We start from the raw sequence: 16,526 nt of genomic DNA, 5'->3' as shown, positions 1-16,526 counted from the left end.
CAAGCTATACACATTTGTTGAGTTGATTCATTTATGTAAGATTTTTGTCCAAATGTGGCCAGAAAAAGAAAATAAGTAAAACTTATCTTAGTCTTTGGCAGCTGGCTGATGGAAAAATTGAAACTAAGATGACCTGAACTTACTTAGCAGAAAGAGGTATGCTCAGTATACTAAATGAGTATGAATATGCAAAATTCCACTTACCAAATGCTAGCAACACGCACTGTCCCACTGGCTCCTCACTACAATCCTGGATGGAAAGTGAGGTTTTCAAAATCCCCGTTTTGGGAATCCCAATAAGGGAAAACTGAGATTCTGATCAAATGACTTCCCAAAGGCACATAGCTAATGAGTGTTCAATTTAGCTTTTAAAACCTAGACTACTTACTCCAAAGTCACTCCACCTTCCTATTCATTAAGTGTTAAAGATTCGTTCTCTCATTCTCTCTCTCCTTCTCTTTGTGTGTGTGTGTGTGTGTGTGTGTGTTGAGTTGTACTTTGATGGTACATACTGAAGCCAGACTTTCTAAAGCACTAAGTTTCAGTATAAAATGACTGGCCTAAGACATAAAGGCTGTCCTGTCCCTAAGACATGAAGGTCTTCACATCTGTCTGGAGCTCAGTCTTTTCTTCTATAAAAATGGTGGAATGAATACATGACCTGTCTCTATAGGACAGGATAGTTGGAGCTGGTACATCTCAGAAGGTTCATGAATATGAAATATCATCATCTCTTTAAAGTATGTCATCAGTAAGTATTTATTGAAAATATTTATATTTTAGTTTACATAGGAAGGCAATAGTGGTTTTCAATAAAATTGCAAGTGAATATCCTTGACTCTTACTCATAGCTTTATTTTGAAACGTTCAAGAAACGTCCTCGGTTTAATGCAAAATACAGGATAAGCAGGTGTTGGGCATTCCTGCAATGTAAATTCAGTGTAATCTTCTTTAATTTTTTTTTTAACGTTTTTATTTATTTTTGAGACCGAGAGAGACAGAGCATGAATGGGGGAGGGGCAGAGAGAGAGGGAGACACAGAATTGGAAGCAGGCTCCAGGCTCTGAGCCATCAGCCCAGAGCCTGACGCAGGGCTCGAACTCACAGACTGTGAGATTGTGACCTGAGCCGAAGTCGGACGCTCAACCGACTGAGCCACCCAGGCGCCCCAAGTGTAATCTTCTATTGTTGTGTACTGTAAACTGTGTACAGAGCAGGTGCAATGTTTATATTAGAAAATATACCTGCCTTGATCTTTTAAGAATACTTTGGCATTTTATTTTTTAATTTATGGTTAAACATTTTGACAGATGTCATAGTTTATTTGCTGCTCTTTTAATTAAGGTCTAGAATCATAGTTGTTTTTTTTGACATCATGTGACAGGAAAGATTTCTGCCTTATAATTCTACAAAGGAAAAATATAATGAAGTACTTAAGACTTTGAAAAATCTAAACCTGGATAAAAGAGGGGTTGGTGAGCATTGTTATTAAAATTATTAATACAAAGGTGCCTCTTTAAAGGAAGAGTTTTAATTTATAAATTCTTTGTTAGGGTGTTTGTTGTTCTTTCTGCTTTGGCTAATCAGCGGCAAAGCTTGGGCATCTTGTAGCAATGGTATTTCTATTTCATTAGAAAAATCTAAAAGCATTAGAGAAGATGCTTGATCTAAAATGCTATGAATTAGTATAAAATAAATGCTTACACACAAATGTAGAGAAACATTTATAGAGAGCTTATTATGCACCAGGCTCTGTGCTAGCTCCTTACATATTTTGTCACATTTATGCCTCAGTGATGCCAATGCAATTGGTATTATTGTGTTTCTGTGTTATAGTCAAGGAAACTGAAGTCATTGGACTTGGCCCTAAGTAATACTCCTAGTGAATGGCCGAGCTGGGCTTTGGATTCGTCAGTTGGACTCTGGAGCCAGTGCTCTCACCCCTGTCAGCTCCATATCTGTCTGCAGTCAACAGCTATTAAAAAAGGACACAGGTCCACGTATATAGATAAGGCATACTCTCAAAGGTACATTGTTCAGCCTCCAAGTAATATTGGTAAGTGGCAAAGCAGGGTGTAGGACAGTGGGTATGATTTGCTACATCCGTCCTTTTAAGATATATATATATATATGTATATATATACATATATACATATGTACATACATATATATATACATATATACATACATATACATACATATATACATATATATATATATATATCTTTATACATTTTCTTTGCAAGGTCTTTAAAGTTACCTTCCAGGAATAGTCTGGGGCCCTGTGAGACTGGGGTCACAGTGAGACTTATGTTCTATTGTATATCCTTTTGGATTATCAATAATGTGCACAGAAAACATTTTAAAATCCAGCTTAAAATGGCACTGTTAAGGACTAGTGAGAAAAGTAACACATCTTAAGAGTTTCATATATTTAAAAACTTTGCTTTGGATACATCATATCTATCTGCTTATTTTAAACCATAAGATATGGGACGTTAACACTGCCCAAGAGAGCATGCTGATCCAGGAAACTTGGGTGCTGGGCCTGATTATACCACTAATCAGCTCCGGAGAAGTTACTCATTCATCATCATCAGGCTTCAGTTTTCTAAGCGGTAAAATGAGGAGAGAACACATTGTCTTCTGACATAAAAAACCAGTAATTCCAAAATAAGTTATAAAGAAGCGCTTTTTAAAAAAGATTAGACTCACGGTTAAAACTAAGTGGGGTCATGAAAAGAGTGCCGTCTTGACTCTTGGCAGGCGAACAGGCATGCGTCTGCTCTGAGTGGTGCCTGTTGGTGGCAGTGCATTGGAATTGCAGGGAAAGTTACCAAGAACAGGCACCTGATCCTTGGAGCAAACCACTATCCTGTCTGTCATAAGCACGGGGGCAATATTTCTTAGTTCATTAATACGCAGTGTGTCAGAGTCAAACATAGGCTGTGTTTAAGACTAATTCACTATACTGTTTCAATGAATCTTTTGTTATTGATTTGTAGAGATCTATCAAGCATAGGTTCTTCAGAATTTTCTATAATTTCGGATTCCATGAATTGTAACAGAAGTTGGCAGACTTATTCTGTAAAGAGCCAAATAGGAAAAATTGTCTGCTTTGTGGGCCATATGTTCTCTGTCATAGTAACTCGACTGTGCTGTCACAAAAGCAGCAGTAAATAGTACATAAATGAAGGGGTATGGCTGTGCTCCAGTAAAACTTTTTTTTTTATTTAAAAATTTTTAGAATTAAGTTTCTTTATTTATTTTGAGAGAGAGAGAGAGTGAGCAGGGGAGGGGCAGAGAGAGAGGAAGAGAGAGAATTTCAAGCAGGCTCTGCACTGACAGCGCAGAGCCCGACGTGGGATTCGAACTCATGAACCGTGAGACTATGACCTGAGCCAAAACCAAGAGTCGGATGCTTAACCAACCCAGGCACCCCTACAACTTTGTTTACAAAACAGGCCCTGGGCCATGTTTGGCCCATAGGGTGTAGTATGCGGAACCCGGAGTTGTAATAAACCCCTGGCCTAAGTTTCTCTTTGCACTGCATCCTGAGATAAGTTACCCGATGGCCTCTCCTGTAATTCCTGACTGTGGGAATAAATGCGTGCATTCTACATCTCCTTACCTTCAACTATTCCTTTCTGAATAACCTGGTTTGCAAATGCGACGCTCCACCACATCACCCCGGTGCCAACCCTATTTTCGTTTTACAGGTTGCCTTCCTTGTTTCTTTTCACTCTGAACTATTTCCTGAAGACAAGTAGTTGTTTCTTTTGCATTTCTTTGCTTATATTACCATTTTTACATGATTTCAACCTTTACCCCCCAAAATGTTTTGTTCACATATCTTCTGTACCTAGGGAATTGTGGTGAACCTTATTTAGAATCTTTAAGACATGATTGGTTAACCTCTGGCTAAACATATTCTTCCCTTTCTTAAGTGAAGATCACCCACATTTAATAAGCCACTCTCAAGGAACAAAAGGATCTGGAGGTAGAATTAGTTTTGGCAAATTATTGCAAAGACAGATGTTGGTCCCTGAACTTAATGCATTCCTGGAGAGACTCCTGCCTTGGCCAGGAAATTTGGGAACAGGCCTTGCCCTATAGTAACAGTTGGCTTCAGTCCTAGACAGTTCCCTCCCACCCCCATTCCAGTTCGAATCCTTGTCCCTTCCCTTGATACAGCTCCCCGTCTCCATCTCTTCTTCTCTCCCAACATTTCTAAGTTCTAAAACTTCGCCCACTCTGGACAAACTTGACGTAGGCAAAGCTTTTCACTTGTACGCATGAAGGCTCATAGATTACTGAGATTTACTACATGCTTTAAATTCACTACTTTTCCTATTCAGCAATTTGGCTATAGCCCCGGATAAAGGTGATTTGTGTGATCCATCTTGCTTTAATGTCTCACTTGACATTCTGCCTTTTTCGTGACAGGTTGCTGAATGCTATAAAGCCAGGACTTGTTAAAAAGATCAATAGATTGCCTACCCCCATTGCGGGATTGGTGAGTATCCAGAATTGAGATTTATTTTCCAATATTCCTTTGCTCTAACCTAAGGGTCATGACAGTGCCATTTATTACAGTGCTCCCCTGCAATATATATTCCACTTGAATGAGAACGCATTGAATCCATTAAACTGAGAGGTCACTTAAAAATGGAAGATCGCAGTTCCGCTTAAATGGCATCTTAGCCTTTGTTTGTATTTTTCCCATGAGTGATAAGGACCTTCATTCTTAAAGAGGTAAATTTGTTTTGAGGTGAGAGTATGATAATTAGGTTGACCCCAGGGGGAAGAATGTGATTGTAATGATTTCAGTTTTTCATTGCATTCCCCTGGAAGGAAGGGGAGTGGGGGTAAGGAAAGAGAAGTTCATGATTAACAAGCAGCACTTCCATCATAAACTGCTGTTTTCAACCTTAAAATCTACTTGTGTTTAAATACCACATTTGTAGACCAACTCTTCTAAAGACATAATGGACACTAAAGTGATCCTTACGTCATCTGGAGAATTGTTGAAGCAAAGCCCTTGCCCTTCTGAACCTGTCCGTTTAAACAGACAAAATTCACATGTTCACACGTGGCTAGAGGCAGGTTTTTATGCATTGATATGTTTCCTAACTCTTGGCAACTAATCTTAATTCTCTAGTTGATGTTGCCTTTGATGTAAAAGGGGGGGAAAGGTGGATGATCAAGAAGACAAACACACCTTAGTTCTGGAAGGAACATGCACACATACACATGTGCACAAAAAGCTGAGGATATGTGTGGCCTGGTAAGGACTCACTGTGTCCATTGTGACCTCCTTCTCTGCATGTGGTTTTTGCAACAAACAATTAGAAAAAAAATGTCAAGAATTTAGGCAGCCTCCTACATAGACCTTATTGGTTGTTGTTAAAAAATTTCTCAGCCATATCAGGATGATTAATTGAAATTAGATGTATCCATCTTCCCCCAATCATGCTCTCTCTGTGTCTCTCAAAAATGAATAAACATGAGAAAAAAAAAAAAGAAATTAGATGTATCCCCTCCCCCCCAAAGAAAACTGTGTTTGAGAACATGTGAGGGTCATGGTAATAAGGTACCTGATTTCAGCAAGTTAACGAAGTTGATTTTTTTTTTATCATAATAATTGCTATTTCTATGGATGCATTTTATTTCCCATACTGGTTAGTAGTAAGCTGGTGACTAGTCACTAAAAACCCCTTTAATTTTGTTTATCAGAATCATGTAGCCAAGTAAGTTAATAAATAGATAGATAGATTTGGAAGGAATGGATTTGAATAATTTTATAAAATAAGTAATCCATATATCTGTATTATATATTATATATGTAGTAATGTGTACATATATTATTTTAAAACTTTTTATTAAGTCCATTTCTTCCAGATGTTAAGGTCATAGTCTTCATGATGCTGACAAATATCTGTGTGGCCCCAAGCCCGTGGCATCTCCTGACCTTGGAACTCTGGGATTTCATGTTATCGGAACAAAATGTGTAGCCTGAAGTCAAGGGAGGTCCCAGTACAATCCATGTCAACAGAAGCAAGTAGCCCAGAGTCCAGAAAGCTAAGGAGAAGGGGTTTTGAAACCTTAATTCAAATGTGAATCATAAATCATTTTAGTAAAATTAAGGGTTTAGGACATGTGCATTGATCTTTATATCACTTCTTATCATAGATCAAATGTTGTTCTTTACATGATGCCTCTACTTGGAGCAGGCAGGAGTTCGAGTCACGAAAACAAGGGGCTCTGGTTGCTTTGCTTCCATTTATGTCCTTGACTTTTATTTCTCCTCTTTCCTTTTTCATTTGAATGTCCTTTTTACTTTATCCTTGCCATCATTTTTTCTCTCTCTTGCCCTTTTCCAAATAATACTTCCTCACTTACCTTCATTATTCATCCCTTACATCGTCTTTACCATTTTATTATTGTGATACTGTCATTTATAATAAGAAATAAATATTTGGTCTTTGTCTGCTTCGGGCACAGAACTCCTAAAACCCTTGGAACTTCCAAAGCAACAAGAACAGCAGCGGGGAGGATCTTTGTAGTGATATTTGGTCTTTTGTCATTGGTTCCTGAAATAGCTCCAGTTCCTGAGGTTTGAAGGAGTATCTTGTTATTCATAACAAGCCCTCCCGGCCCCCACTTCAACCACACCTTAATTTATGTAAATAGGTGACTTTTGGAGAGCCCTAAGGGGTGTGGGGGGAGCTAGTTCCCAGGGGAACCAACCAGGTGATTAGAGGGCTGGAACTTTCAGCCCCAACCCCCAAACTTCAGGGAAGGGAGAGGGGCTGGTGATTGAGTTCAATCGCCAATGGCCAATGAAGCCTCCATAAAAACTCAAAAAAGGACAGAGGTTTGGAGAGCTTACAGGCTGGTGAGCCCATGGAGATTCGAGGAAAGTGGTGGTCCCAGAAAGCATGGAAGCTTTCTGCCCTTTCCCACATGTCTTGCCCTATGTACTTTTTCATGGGGCTGTTCATTTGTATCATTTATAATATCTTTATGATAAACTGGTAACTGTGTGCACATATTTCTCTGAGTTCTATGAGCCACTCTAGCAAATTAATCAAGCCCAAGAAGGGGGTCATGGGAACCTCAGATTTACAGCCTGTTGGTCAGAAGCACAGGTAACAACCTGGCTTTGGGATTGGCATCTGAAGTGGGAGAGGGGCAAGTCTTATGCGACTGAGCCCTTAACCTGTGGGATCTGACGCTCTCTCCAAGTAAATGTCAGAACTGAGTGAATTGCTTGATGGTATTGAAAAAACACACAACAGAGTTATCCTTAGTTCAAAAAAGTACTTGTATAAGTATAGTTAATTGCTACCCATTCATTAATGATTCCTGAAACTACAAGTCTGGTCAAACCCCTTTTCTCTCCTCCCATTACCTTCAAAACAACATTGCCAAAAACTAGGGCGGTAGTGGGGGTCCTGGCAAGAAACAAAACTGCCACCCTTCTCCCCTCCATCCCCCCATTCTGTTAATGTCCTTCTAGGTTCTCTCTTCAAACCTAAGGTCTGCTGCCTTTCCGTACCCATGTTCTTGTCTGTCTCCCTGACTCCAGCTCTTCATAATAGTGACCCAAATCATCACTGCTCACCACTTTTTTTTCTCCTGAACTCTGAACCTCTTGTTCTGTTTACTGGACGGCTCCATCCCAATGTCCTATCAGCACCACAACTCAGCGTATTCAAATTAGACTTAAATGACCACTCCCACTCACCAATTTCCCAATGTCAGTAAAGGCATCATAGACATGCACAGGCCCGGTTCAGCTCTCAAGAGAATTTGGCAACTTTCTCCAATCTGCTTGTCTGAGTCTCCTTGGCCACCAGACAAGGCCTAGAGCAGGCCTCATCTCTTGCCTGGATTATTACAGTCAACCCATAGTTCCTCAAATATTATTCACTCTCATGCACGATGCCTTTGCTCATGATACTTCTTATGAATATAATGCTTTCCCCCTGGATTCTTGACACAATCCCATTTATTTATCAAGACCCACTTCCTTTGTGAAGCCTTTAATGTTTATGGTGCATACAATCTTATTATAGAATACAGTTAGCATTTCTTGGTTTAGGAAAAATGACAATATATTAGAGAGATCAAAGATAGCTCTGTTGAAATACGCTTTGGGGAGTAAGATTTTGAATAACTGTTGTTAACAATTTGAAACAGAAGGTATGTAAATGGTTTAGTATTCATGCTAAGATATTGTAGCTTTAAACAGTTAGTTGGCCATAATCAAACTTACCAATACGTATAATGGGTACAAATGATGTAAGGTGTCCTAGTGATGCACTAAGAAGTCACAGCATCACATCGATAGAGTATCTGCCAAATCCAACTCTGAGGGTACAATCAGACAAATCCAATTTGAGGAGACATACTGTGAAAACACCTCCCAAAGCCTGGAAAAATGGTTACAGATGAAAGGTGACTTCGGAGATATGCCAAAGGACATGTGATCCTTGGTTGAGAAGGAGCAACTACGATAGAGGTTATTGGGACAATTGGGGCAATTTGAGTGTAGATTGAATATTGGATAACAGTATTCTCTCAGTATTGAACTTCCTGCATGTGACAAGTGTATTGTCAAAGATAGTTGTATAATTAGGGGAATGAATTCTCTTGATGGCAGGAGGCGTATCTAGAGATGAAGTGTCACAATGTGTACATTAATCCTCTAAGTGTTCCGCAAAAAGAAGTCAGTGTATGCAGTGTATAATTTTATATATACATACACTGGACAGAGAGAGACAAAAGAAAAGAAGGGAAATGTGGCAAAATGTTGGATCTAGAGAAAGGGTATAGAGTTTTCATGGTACTGTTCGTGCAACTTTTTGGTAGGCTTGAAAATTTGCAATATAGAGTTGGAGATTAAAAAACATTAATTCTCTTATCTTTTCTTGAGGGACTGGGTGGGGTCTTGAATAAGCAGATTTGAAGATGGCAAAGGCCACCTTGGGTTAGCAGAGATGCAGTCCTTTATGTGGGCATATTCTTCACGTGACCTTTTCTTCCTCTTTTATTGGTGACAGGAAAAAGCAGACAGAGCCCCTCAAATGCACCTACAGACTTCTAGGCTGGTTTTGAACTTTGTCAGGGGTTGACAGCTCACTGACCATCTAGTGATCAGGAAGTCCTCAGTAGCGGGGGCTATGGAGATCTAGGAAGCGTGGCAAGAGGGCTTTTCATGCCTGGAACCCATGCCTGTGTGTCTTAATGGCCTGGTGTTGAGAAGAATCCATTAAGATGGCCCAGCTGCTTGACTTGAAGATAAATAGAAAAGTGTGTTTTCACATAGCAATCGCAAATTATAAACACGTGTAGATTTACAAAGCATGAATAGGTGTATTTTAGCCCCTGAGTTGAGCTGTGGTTACAAAGAATTCAGGGGTGAAGGTGTTAAAACAAAGTAGTTGAAAATGATTTCCTGGCAAGAATGCAAAGACCCTGGATCCAGGTCTGGGTTTCTTCTGTAACGATTGCTGACACATGAAGCCGCGTGGTGACTGCCTGCAGATGTGTGCATTCTTTTCTAGGTGTTAGTGATACTGTTAGCTCTTGCCAGAGAGAAAGACCTCAAATTTAGGTCTTGGCATACCAAAGACTTTAAAAAACGCTGCCCTGTAATCTGCCAGTTGGTCAGGATTGCACAATCGAGCCACATCCTGAAACTCAATTTAATGGTCATTAGAGATTGTGCTAAATTGTTTCATCCCAGAAACAGACTTTGTGCAAGAGACACAAATGTACGAAATCCTTGCTAACAATAGGAATTTAGGGATTAAGCTTTTTCTTGCCCAGATTTTAATTGTTACAGCCATTGTGTATGTGGGGGTGTGTGTGTGCACGTGTGAAGTATAATTGGAAAGAGATGATATTTGGGGATTCTGCCCCCGGGTGCTGAACCTTTCTAGAGCTGTCATGACATATTTGCTTGATCTTGCATGTGAATCCATGAGGATGAAAGTGATCTGAGAAAAAGAGAATTTTACAGCTGGAAGGACATCTTAGAGATAATTGTTTTACAGATGAAGACATGTGGGTCTATAAAGGGGAGCTATTTGCCCAAGATCACACAGAGTAAACGCTGAGATGGATCCAGAGCCCAGGCCATCCTCCTCCCTGGTTGTGTTACTCATAAATGCTCCCAGAAAGAGGAGAAAGCAGAGACTTGCGTTTTGATAAAGTTCATCTCGCTTTTTTCTTCTTTCCTTTTGGCTGCTACCTTCAAAATATCTTCCCAAGCTCTACAAAAGGCTTTACTTCATGGAACGTCTCTTTGCCTGATGAATGCTGGAAATTCGACTTTAGCTGGAGTTCAGTAGAATATAGCAGAAATGAAACTGGCCGAATTGTCCTACCATTTAGTTACCCTAGCCCACTCAAAAACTTATTCTTTAGAAAGAGGATGTATTTTTCTTTAATCAAAAGATAATATTTCAAATATACTTAGAGTGGAGCTTCCTGAAATGGATACAAATGTAAATTTCCATAAACTTTGTGTACTTTAGGAAGCTTTCCGGGGGTTTCTGCTTTATTTTATGAAACTGATACCAGAACAGTTGATATTTCATTTTTCGAGGGAGGTCAGAGCAGGGGAAAAGATGAAAAGGCAGTCGAGATTTCCACATTATGAGAAGATTAAAAATATTATTCAGGACAAAAGGCAAATGCACGGAGCTGTTGAAAACTGAGTAGCAGTTGTGAAAGCCCTTACACAAACTTAATAATTTTAGGAAGATGACAACACCATAAATTTGAGTCCCAGGTGTTTTGGGTGTCTGTCTGCCAAGGACTGGTTTCCTGCAAATTCTACCTGGAGGTTAGCTCTTGTGTGCCTCAGCTCATCCCCAGCAGTGTCTGATATTTTAGGTTTATATTCCACAACTGCCTTTGGAATTTCTCAAGCATTTCCCTTCTCTTCAGCAATCTGTCTCGTAGGTGTCCTCAGGAGAAGCTGGTCCAAGTTGTGTTCTCTGCCTCTGTTTCTCCTCCAGTTAAAGTTAACATTTTAGGCCAGGAGGGAGGCAGAACAGGCACAGAGGGAGGCCAGAGGTGTAAGTGACCAGAATGATCACCGTCATACATTAACTACCTAGCATGTGTCAGGTATGGTGCTAGATCATCCTTAATCTTTACAATTGCCCTGCACTGTAGTTATCGCTGTATCTTTATACGTGTCAGGAAACAAAAGTGCAGAGAAGTAAGTTACTAGCTTTCCGAAAAATAAGAGGCAGAATTGAAATTTGGATCCCAGTTTGCCCAACTCCAGAGACCGTGCCCTTTCTACCGTGTTGCACTATCTCCTTTAGGCCTTGCGCTGTGTCATTGAACCTCAGCACCCCCGAGCATCCGCTTTTGGAGGTGACAGCCCCTGAGGAGACAGCATATGTTTTCAGAAGACAACTTCTCATCCCTCTCACTTAAGATTTATTAACTTTACCAAATTGAGACAGTGTCCTGGTTTCAATGTAGTGTTTCTACTCTTCTATGAAATCGCTCTCCATGTGACCCCACCTCAAGCATCGTAGTCAAAGAAGCACCGGTTCAACAAATGATAAAATAATAGGAGAACATTAGAAATCTTTACTGAATCTTTCAAAAGAATGTCATAGAGTGATTTCATTTATAACATGCAGCAAAACTTTCTAAAACACTCTCTATTTTTCTCTCTTTACACACACACACACACACACACACACACACACACACACACCCCTCATGCTTGCCAACTCACTTCAAATCTCTCTCCATCTCCAACTACCTAAAATCTTCCAAACTCACACTGTACGAGGTCTTGTCTGTCTTGCTTCTAATCCCTTTCCCTGTCACGAATAACCCTCAGCCTTTTCTAGTGCAAAGCAAGCACTACACTCAGCTCCTTTCAACTCCCCCTTCACACATGGTTCTGATTCTGGGTAACAAAAACTCGGTAAGAAGCAGACAGAGAATTCTCCTTCATGGCCAGGGGAGGAGGAGGGACTTGGAACACTCCCACTCAGGGTATTTTTCCTGCCTCACTCTGCTCTTTGTGGTAGTTGCACGGTATGATGAGGGGTCTCTGGAGGTGGTCTTGCTCTTCTTTAGGGCACAAGTCAAAGCTAGTAAGTGAGTGATGTTCTGTGCAAAGGAGGAATTTTGGCTGAGAAGGAATGAATAGACCATGTGAAGAAGCTCAGCCAAAATTGAGTTTAATGACACTCTTCCCGTTATCCTCATCCTTGGCACGGTGAGAGAAACCTGGGTTGTTCCCATACCACACACAGAAGGAGCGCTCAATTTGCTGCTTTTGAGTTTGGTACCAAAGTAGGGATGGTGGTTAGCATTTTAGTAGGTTTGGACGTAAACAGAACACAGACTGTAGGAAAAACAACAACGAAACGCACGAGGTCTTAGGTACTCAATCCTGCATTCAGTTGAATGGTAGAGTATGAACCTAGAGGGTGCTTGGTTTATTTGATGCCCCTCCCCCAAGTCAGTATGGCTCGTGCACTGCTAGCTGTAACAGCATCCACAGGTAGCTTCTAAAAGTACAGATTGTCTCACGTCTCTTATCCTCTCAAATAACTTCCTATGGCTGCCCACTGCATTCGGAATATAATCCAAATACCTCAGAAAGACATTTTGGCTTTCTCTGAGCTAAGGTAACATTCGAGGTTTATTCTAGGTTTATTTCCCACTGAATATATGACTCTTACGAACCAGAACTACAGTTCATTGGTGACCTAAATCAAAAGTCTTGGCCACATAGTGAATACAACATGAAAATGTGACCATTGATGAAAACCATTCTCCAGTGAGTTGGACAGAGTGAAAGGTAACTTTGATTACTACTAATGTGATTGGATCCAACCAATAAGTTAGTCTCCTTGCACATCTTTTTTGAGTACTTGGGAAGATTCAATAGAGTTTTTTTGTCCTTCCCGTTCATCCTGTGTTTATTGCCTACCTTCTGATTTTCTTATTTGGTGAGTGTATTAGTTATCCATTACTGTGTAACAAATGACCCCAAGACTTAGAGGCTTAAAGCAACTTTTATTACCTCATACTTCCTGTGGTCAAGACTCTGGGCATGGCTTAGCTGGGGCCCTGGTTCAGGGTCTCTCAGGAGGCTACAATCAAGGAGTTGGCCGATGTCATGTCAAGACTTGATTAGGGAAGGATCTACTTCTAAGCTCATTCATGTGGATACTGGCAGGATTCAGTTCCTTGCAGGATGTTGGCCAAAGCCATCCTCAGTTCCTTGCCATGTAGGCCTGTTCACATAAAATAGCTCACAATGTGGCAGCTTGCTTCCTTAGAGTAATCAAGCAAGAAGAACCAGAGAGAGAGAGAGACCAAACAAGATGGAAGTCACAGTCCTTTATAACATAATCTCAGAAGTGACATTTTATCACTTCTGCCATATTCTATTAATTAAGAAGTCACTAATCCAAGTCACTAATCCAGCCCACACTCAAGAGGAGATTACATAGGACCTGTATACAGGAGGAAGGGTCACTGGGAACTATTCAGAAGCTGCCTGCCACATTGAATGAAATAGTATGTTTATTGAGAAATCAGGGCATAGATTTCTTATTTTCCTGAAAATGCATCTCTTATAGTTACAGGACTTTAAAGATAGCACAGTTTTCTTTGGCCCACCTCTCTTGCATGGCATCTAAGATCTGTCTTCCAGTTTTCTTCTGCACACATACACCAAAGAGAGATGGTGTGTTCTCTTTTGCTTTCCAAGTAAAAATCTACTTGTGACTCAAGACATAATTCCTGCCTCTCAGGAGATCACCTTCTGGGAGACAAATACACAAATAAGGTCTAATAAAGGTAGGCTGTGAAATGTTAATGAAATAGAATATTCAAGGAAGAACAAGGAAGAACATTCTATTTGAGATTAAGAACTTAGGAAGTTGTGGGATCTGAACTGGGCTTCCACAAATAGTGAGGAGCACTGGAGTTGGGGGAAGCACATTCTAGCCTCTGAGGACAGAATGAGAAAGGTTCTGAGCCACAAGAGCCTGGGTCTTGTCTGAGAGGAACTAGTATTTTTGCCTATGGCTGCAGCTGGAGCCTCAGGATCCCTGAGAGAAATCAATGCTGTGGAAAATGGACAAGGAATTGCAAGCTGAGACCAAAAATGCCACCTGGAGGTGTTTGGACAAGTTTTGTATGCGGTAAGAGCCACTGGTAACAAAGGAATCTTGTGTTCCAGACAACTCTGGTGGCTATGTGGAAAGCAGATTGTGTAAAGAGACCAGCAGCAAAAATCAATCAGGAGACAAGTAGTCCAAATAAGAGATGATGAGGACCTAAATCTTGGTAGAAACGGTGGGAGTGGAGGTGAGGGGACAGGACTTATGTTTCTGTGTTTTTCCTTGAATAGAATATGCCATCAATTATAAGACATACGATTTTTTAAAGTATGACTAATTGAAAAAACTGCCAATTAAATTATGGCACAGCACTTAGACACCAGCAATGGAAAGATGTGTCTTTATTTCAGAGGTTAAAAAAATTTACTTTGTAGAATTGATGAAATATGATAAATAATCTTAGGAAGATGACATCTACATTTTGGACTTGAACAACTTGGAGGAGAATGATGCCATTAACAGGAATCGTGGGAGCAAGGGATGAGAGGTGGGTTCCAAGAGAAAAGATGAATTCTCTTTTGGACATATTGAGTTGGCTATATCTAAGAGGTATTCATTCATGTGCAGATGTCTGGCAGATAACCAGAAATGTTGGTTTGGAACTCAAGGAAAAAGTTATAAAAAATTGGATGAGGTTAATGAATGGATTATTTTGAAGTTAAATCCTTATGCTTAGATATATATGAAGACAAATTATTTCTTTTTCAGAAGCCACAAGCTTTGAAGCTTTTCCATCCCAAATTATAGTCTTATCTTTGGAGTGTGTGAGCTACATTGGCAGAGAGAGTGGGGAGGAAGGAGAGGTGTTGAAATTAGTTTGAGACCACAGGAGGAGCCCTTAATAATCGTACTTAGATACGAAAATTATGACAGATTGTGACTTAGAAAGATCTTCGTATAGTTGACTGTTCATTGAAGTATAATATCCCACCAATCCCATACCCTCTAGCCTCTTTTATATTCTGTGATCCTTCCCTCTTAATACTAGGTAGGCAGGTTGGTTTGCTAGGGCTCCTGTGAAAAAGTACCACCGCCCGGGGGACTCAAATAACAGAAATTAACTTTCTCACAGTTCTGGAGGCTGGAAATCTAAGATGTAAGGGTTGGTTCCTTCTGAGGCCTCTGCCCTCAGCTTGCAGACAGCCATCTTCATATGGTCTCCTTTGTGTGTGTGTGTGTGTGTGTGTGTGTGTGTGTGTGTGTGTGTGTGTGTCGGTGCCCTAATCTCTTCTCATAAGGACACCAATTATATTGGATTAGGGCCCACTCTAATGACTGAATTTAGTTCAATTACCTCTTTAAATACCCTTTCTCCAAAAACAGTCACATTTCGGAGTTACTGGGGCTTCTGACTTCAACATATAAATGGGGAACGGGAGTACACAGTCTAGCCCCTAACAGTGAGTAAGCCAGATGAGCACTTAAATTCTTATTTGCATATGTTATGAATGCCTAGACTTGCTGGCTAAAATCCTCTTTACACACCACAAATTATTTTTCCAAGCTTGTTTCCATAATTATTTTGTGTCTCTGCCGAGGTGGAAGGTTATATATAGCAGTGCTATGAAACTTTTTTTTTTTCTAGTCCCCCTCCCCCCCCCCCCCCCCCCGCCCCCTTCCTGTCCCTGGGGAAAAAAAAAATCCAAAACAAAAAAACCCATTCTTTGAAGAAAGAAACCACTTGTTCTCCCTTATCTTTCATTGGACAGCATTTAGTAGTTTGTGACATTACATCAGTTCCTTACTTTTATCCCCCTCAGGAACAGACCTTCAGTTAGGAACTGTGAGGAAAAAATATGTAATAGCAGGAAATACATATTTCAGTCTAAGTTTTACTTCTTTTTTATATATATATAGTCATAGTTTACCTCAAGAAGAAATTACTGTAAAGTTTTAGCTTACGCTCCAAACCTGGAGTTGTAGGGATTCTGCTGTTTGACGACAGGAAGAAATTTCACCTAATATCTGCAAGCATTGTATGAAAGGCTGAGACCACGCTAGGTTGAACCAGGACTTCTCTTAAAATATGCCATAATCTGAGATTGTTTTTGTAGGAAGTTTGTCTTGGCAAGAGTTTCAAAAGAACTTGCTAGACACCTCTCTTGTAATTAGCTGGCTTCCTGCTGGAATCTTAAGCCTCCCATCACCTCAGTGGGTGCAAAAATTAGCCTCCTTCTCTGTCATTCTCTTGCCAATATAAAATGTTATATTTCTGAGTCAATTAGTTGGTATTTAATTTATCATTTGTTAGGAATTGTTGATATTTAATCTTATTCAGTTTAAAGTTTTGATTTGATTAAATAATTTTCCCCGTTTATTAAAAAAACAAGATGACTGGGG

At 40.1% G+C, this 16,526-nt stretch overlaps 1 protein-coding gene across 8 annotated transcripts in view; it reads left to right on the top strand.

Moving 5' to 3' along the window:
- The window catches only part of LIMCH1 (LIM and calponin homology domains 1), a 327,254-nt gene that overhangs the window by 145,352 nt on the left and 165,376 nt on the right, over window positions 1-16,526 (top strand). For all 8 annotated transcript variants that reach the window (XM_019413364.2, XM_019413331.2, XM_019413339.2 and 5 more), the window contains exon 3: window positions 4,447-4,516. In XM_019413364.2, coding sequence (XP_019268909.1) covers window positions 4,447-4,516 — 70 coding nt within the window. The remainder of the gene's footprint in view (window positions 1-4,446; window positions 4,517-16,526) is intronic.

This window comes from Panthera pardus, unplaced genomic scaffold (assembly GCF_024362965.1).
Source record: "Panthera pardus isolate Hobbes unplaced genomic scaffold, ASM2436296v1 HiC_scaffold_13, whole genome shotgun sequence".
Lineage (NCBI taxonomy): Eukaryota > Metazoa > Chordata > Mammalia > Carnivora > Felidae > Panthera > Panthera pardus.
This window is presented reverse-complemented; position numbering and strand designations above follow the sequence as displayed.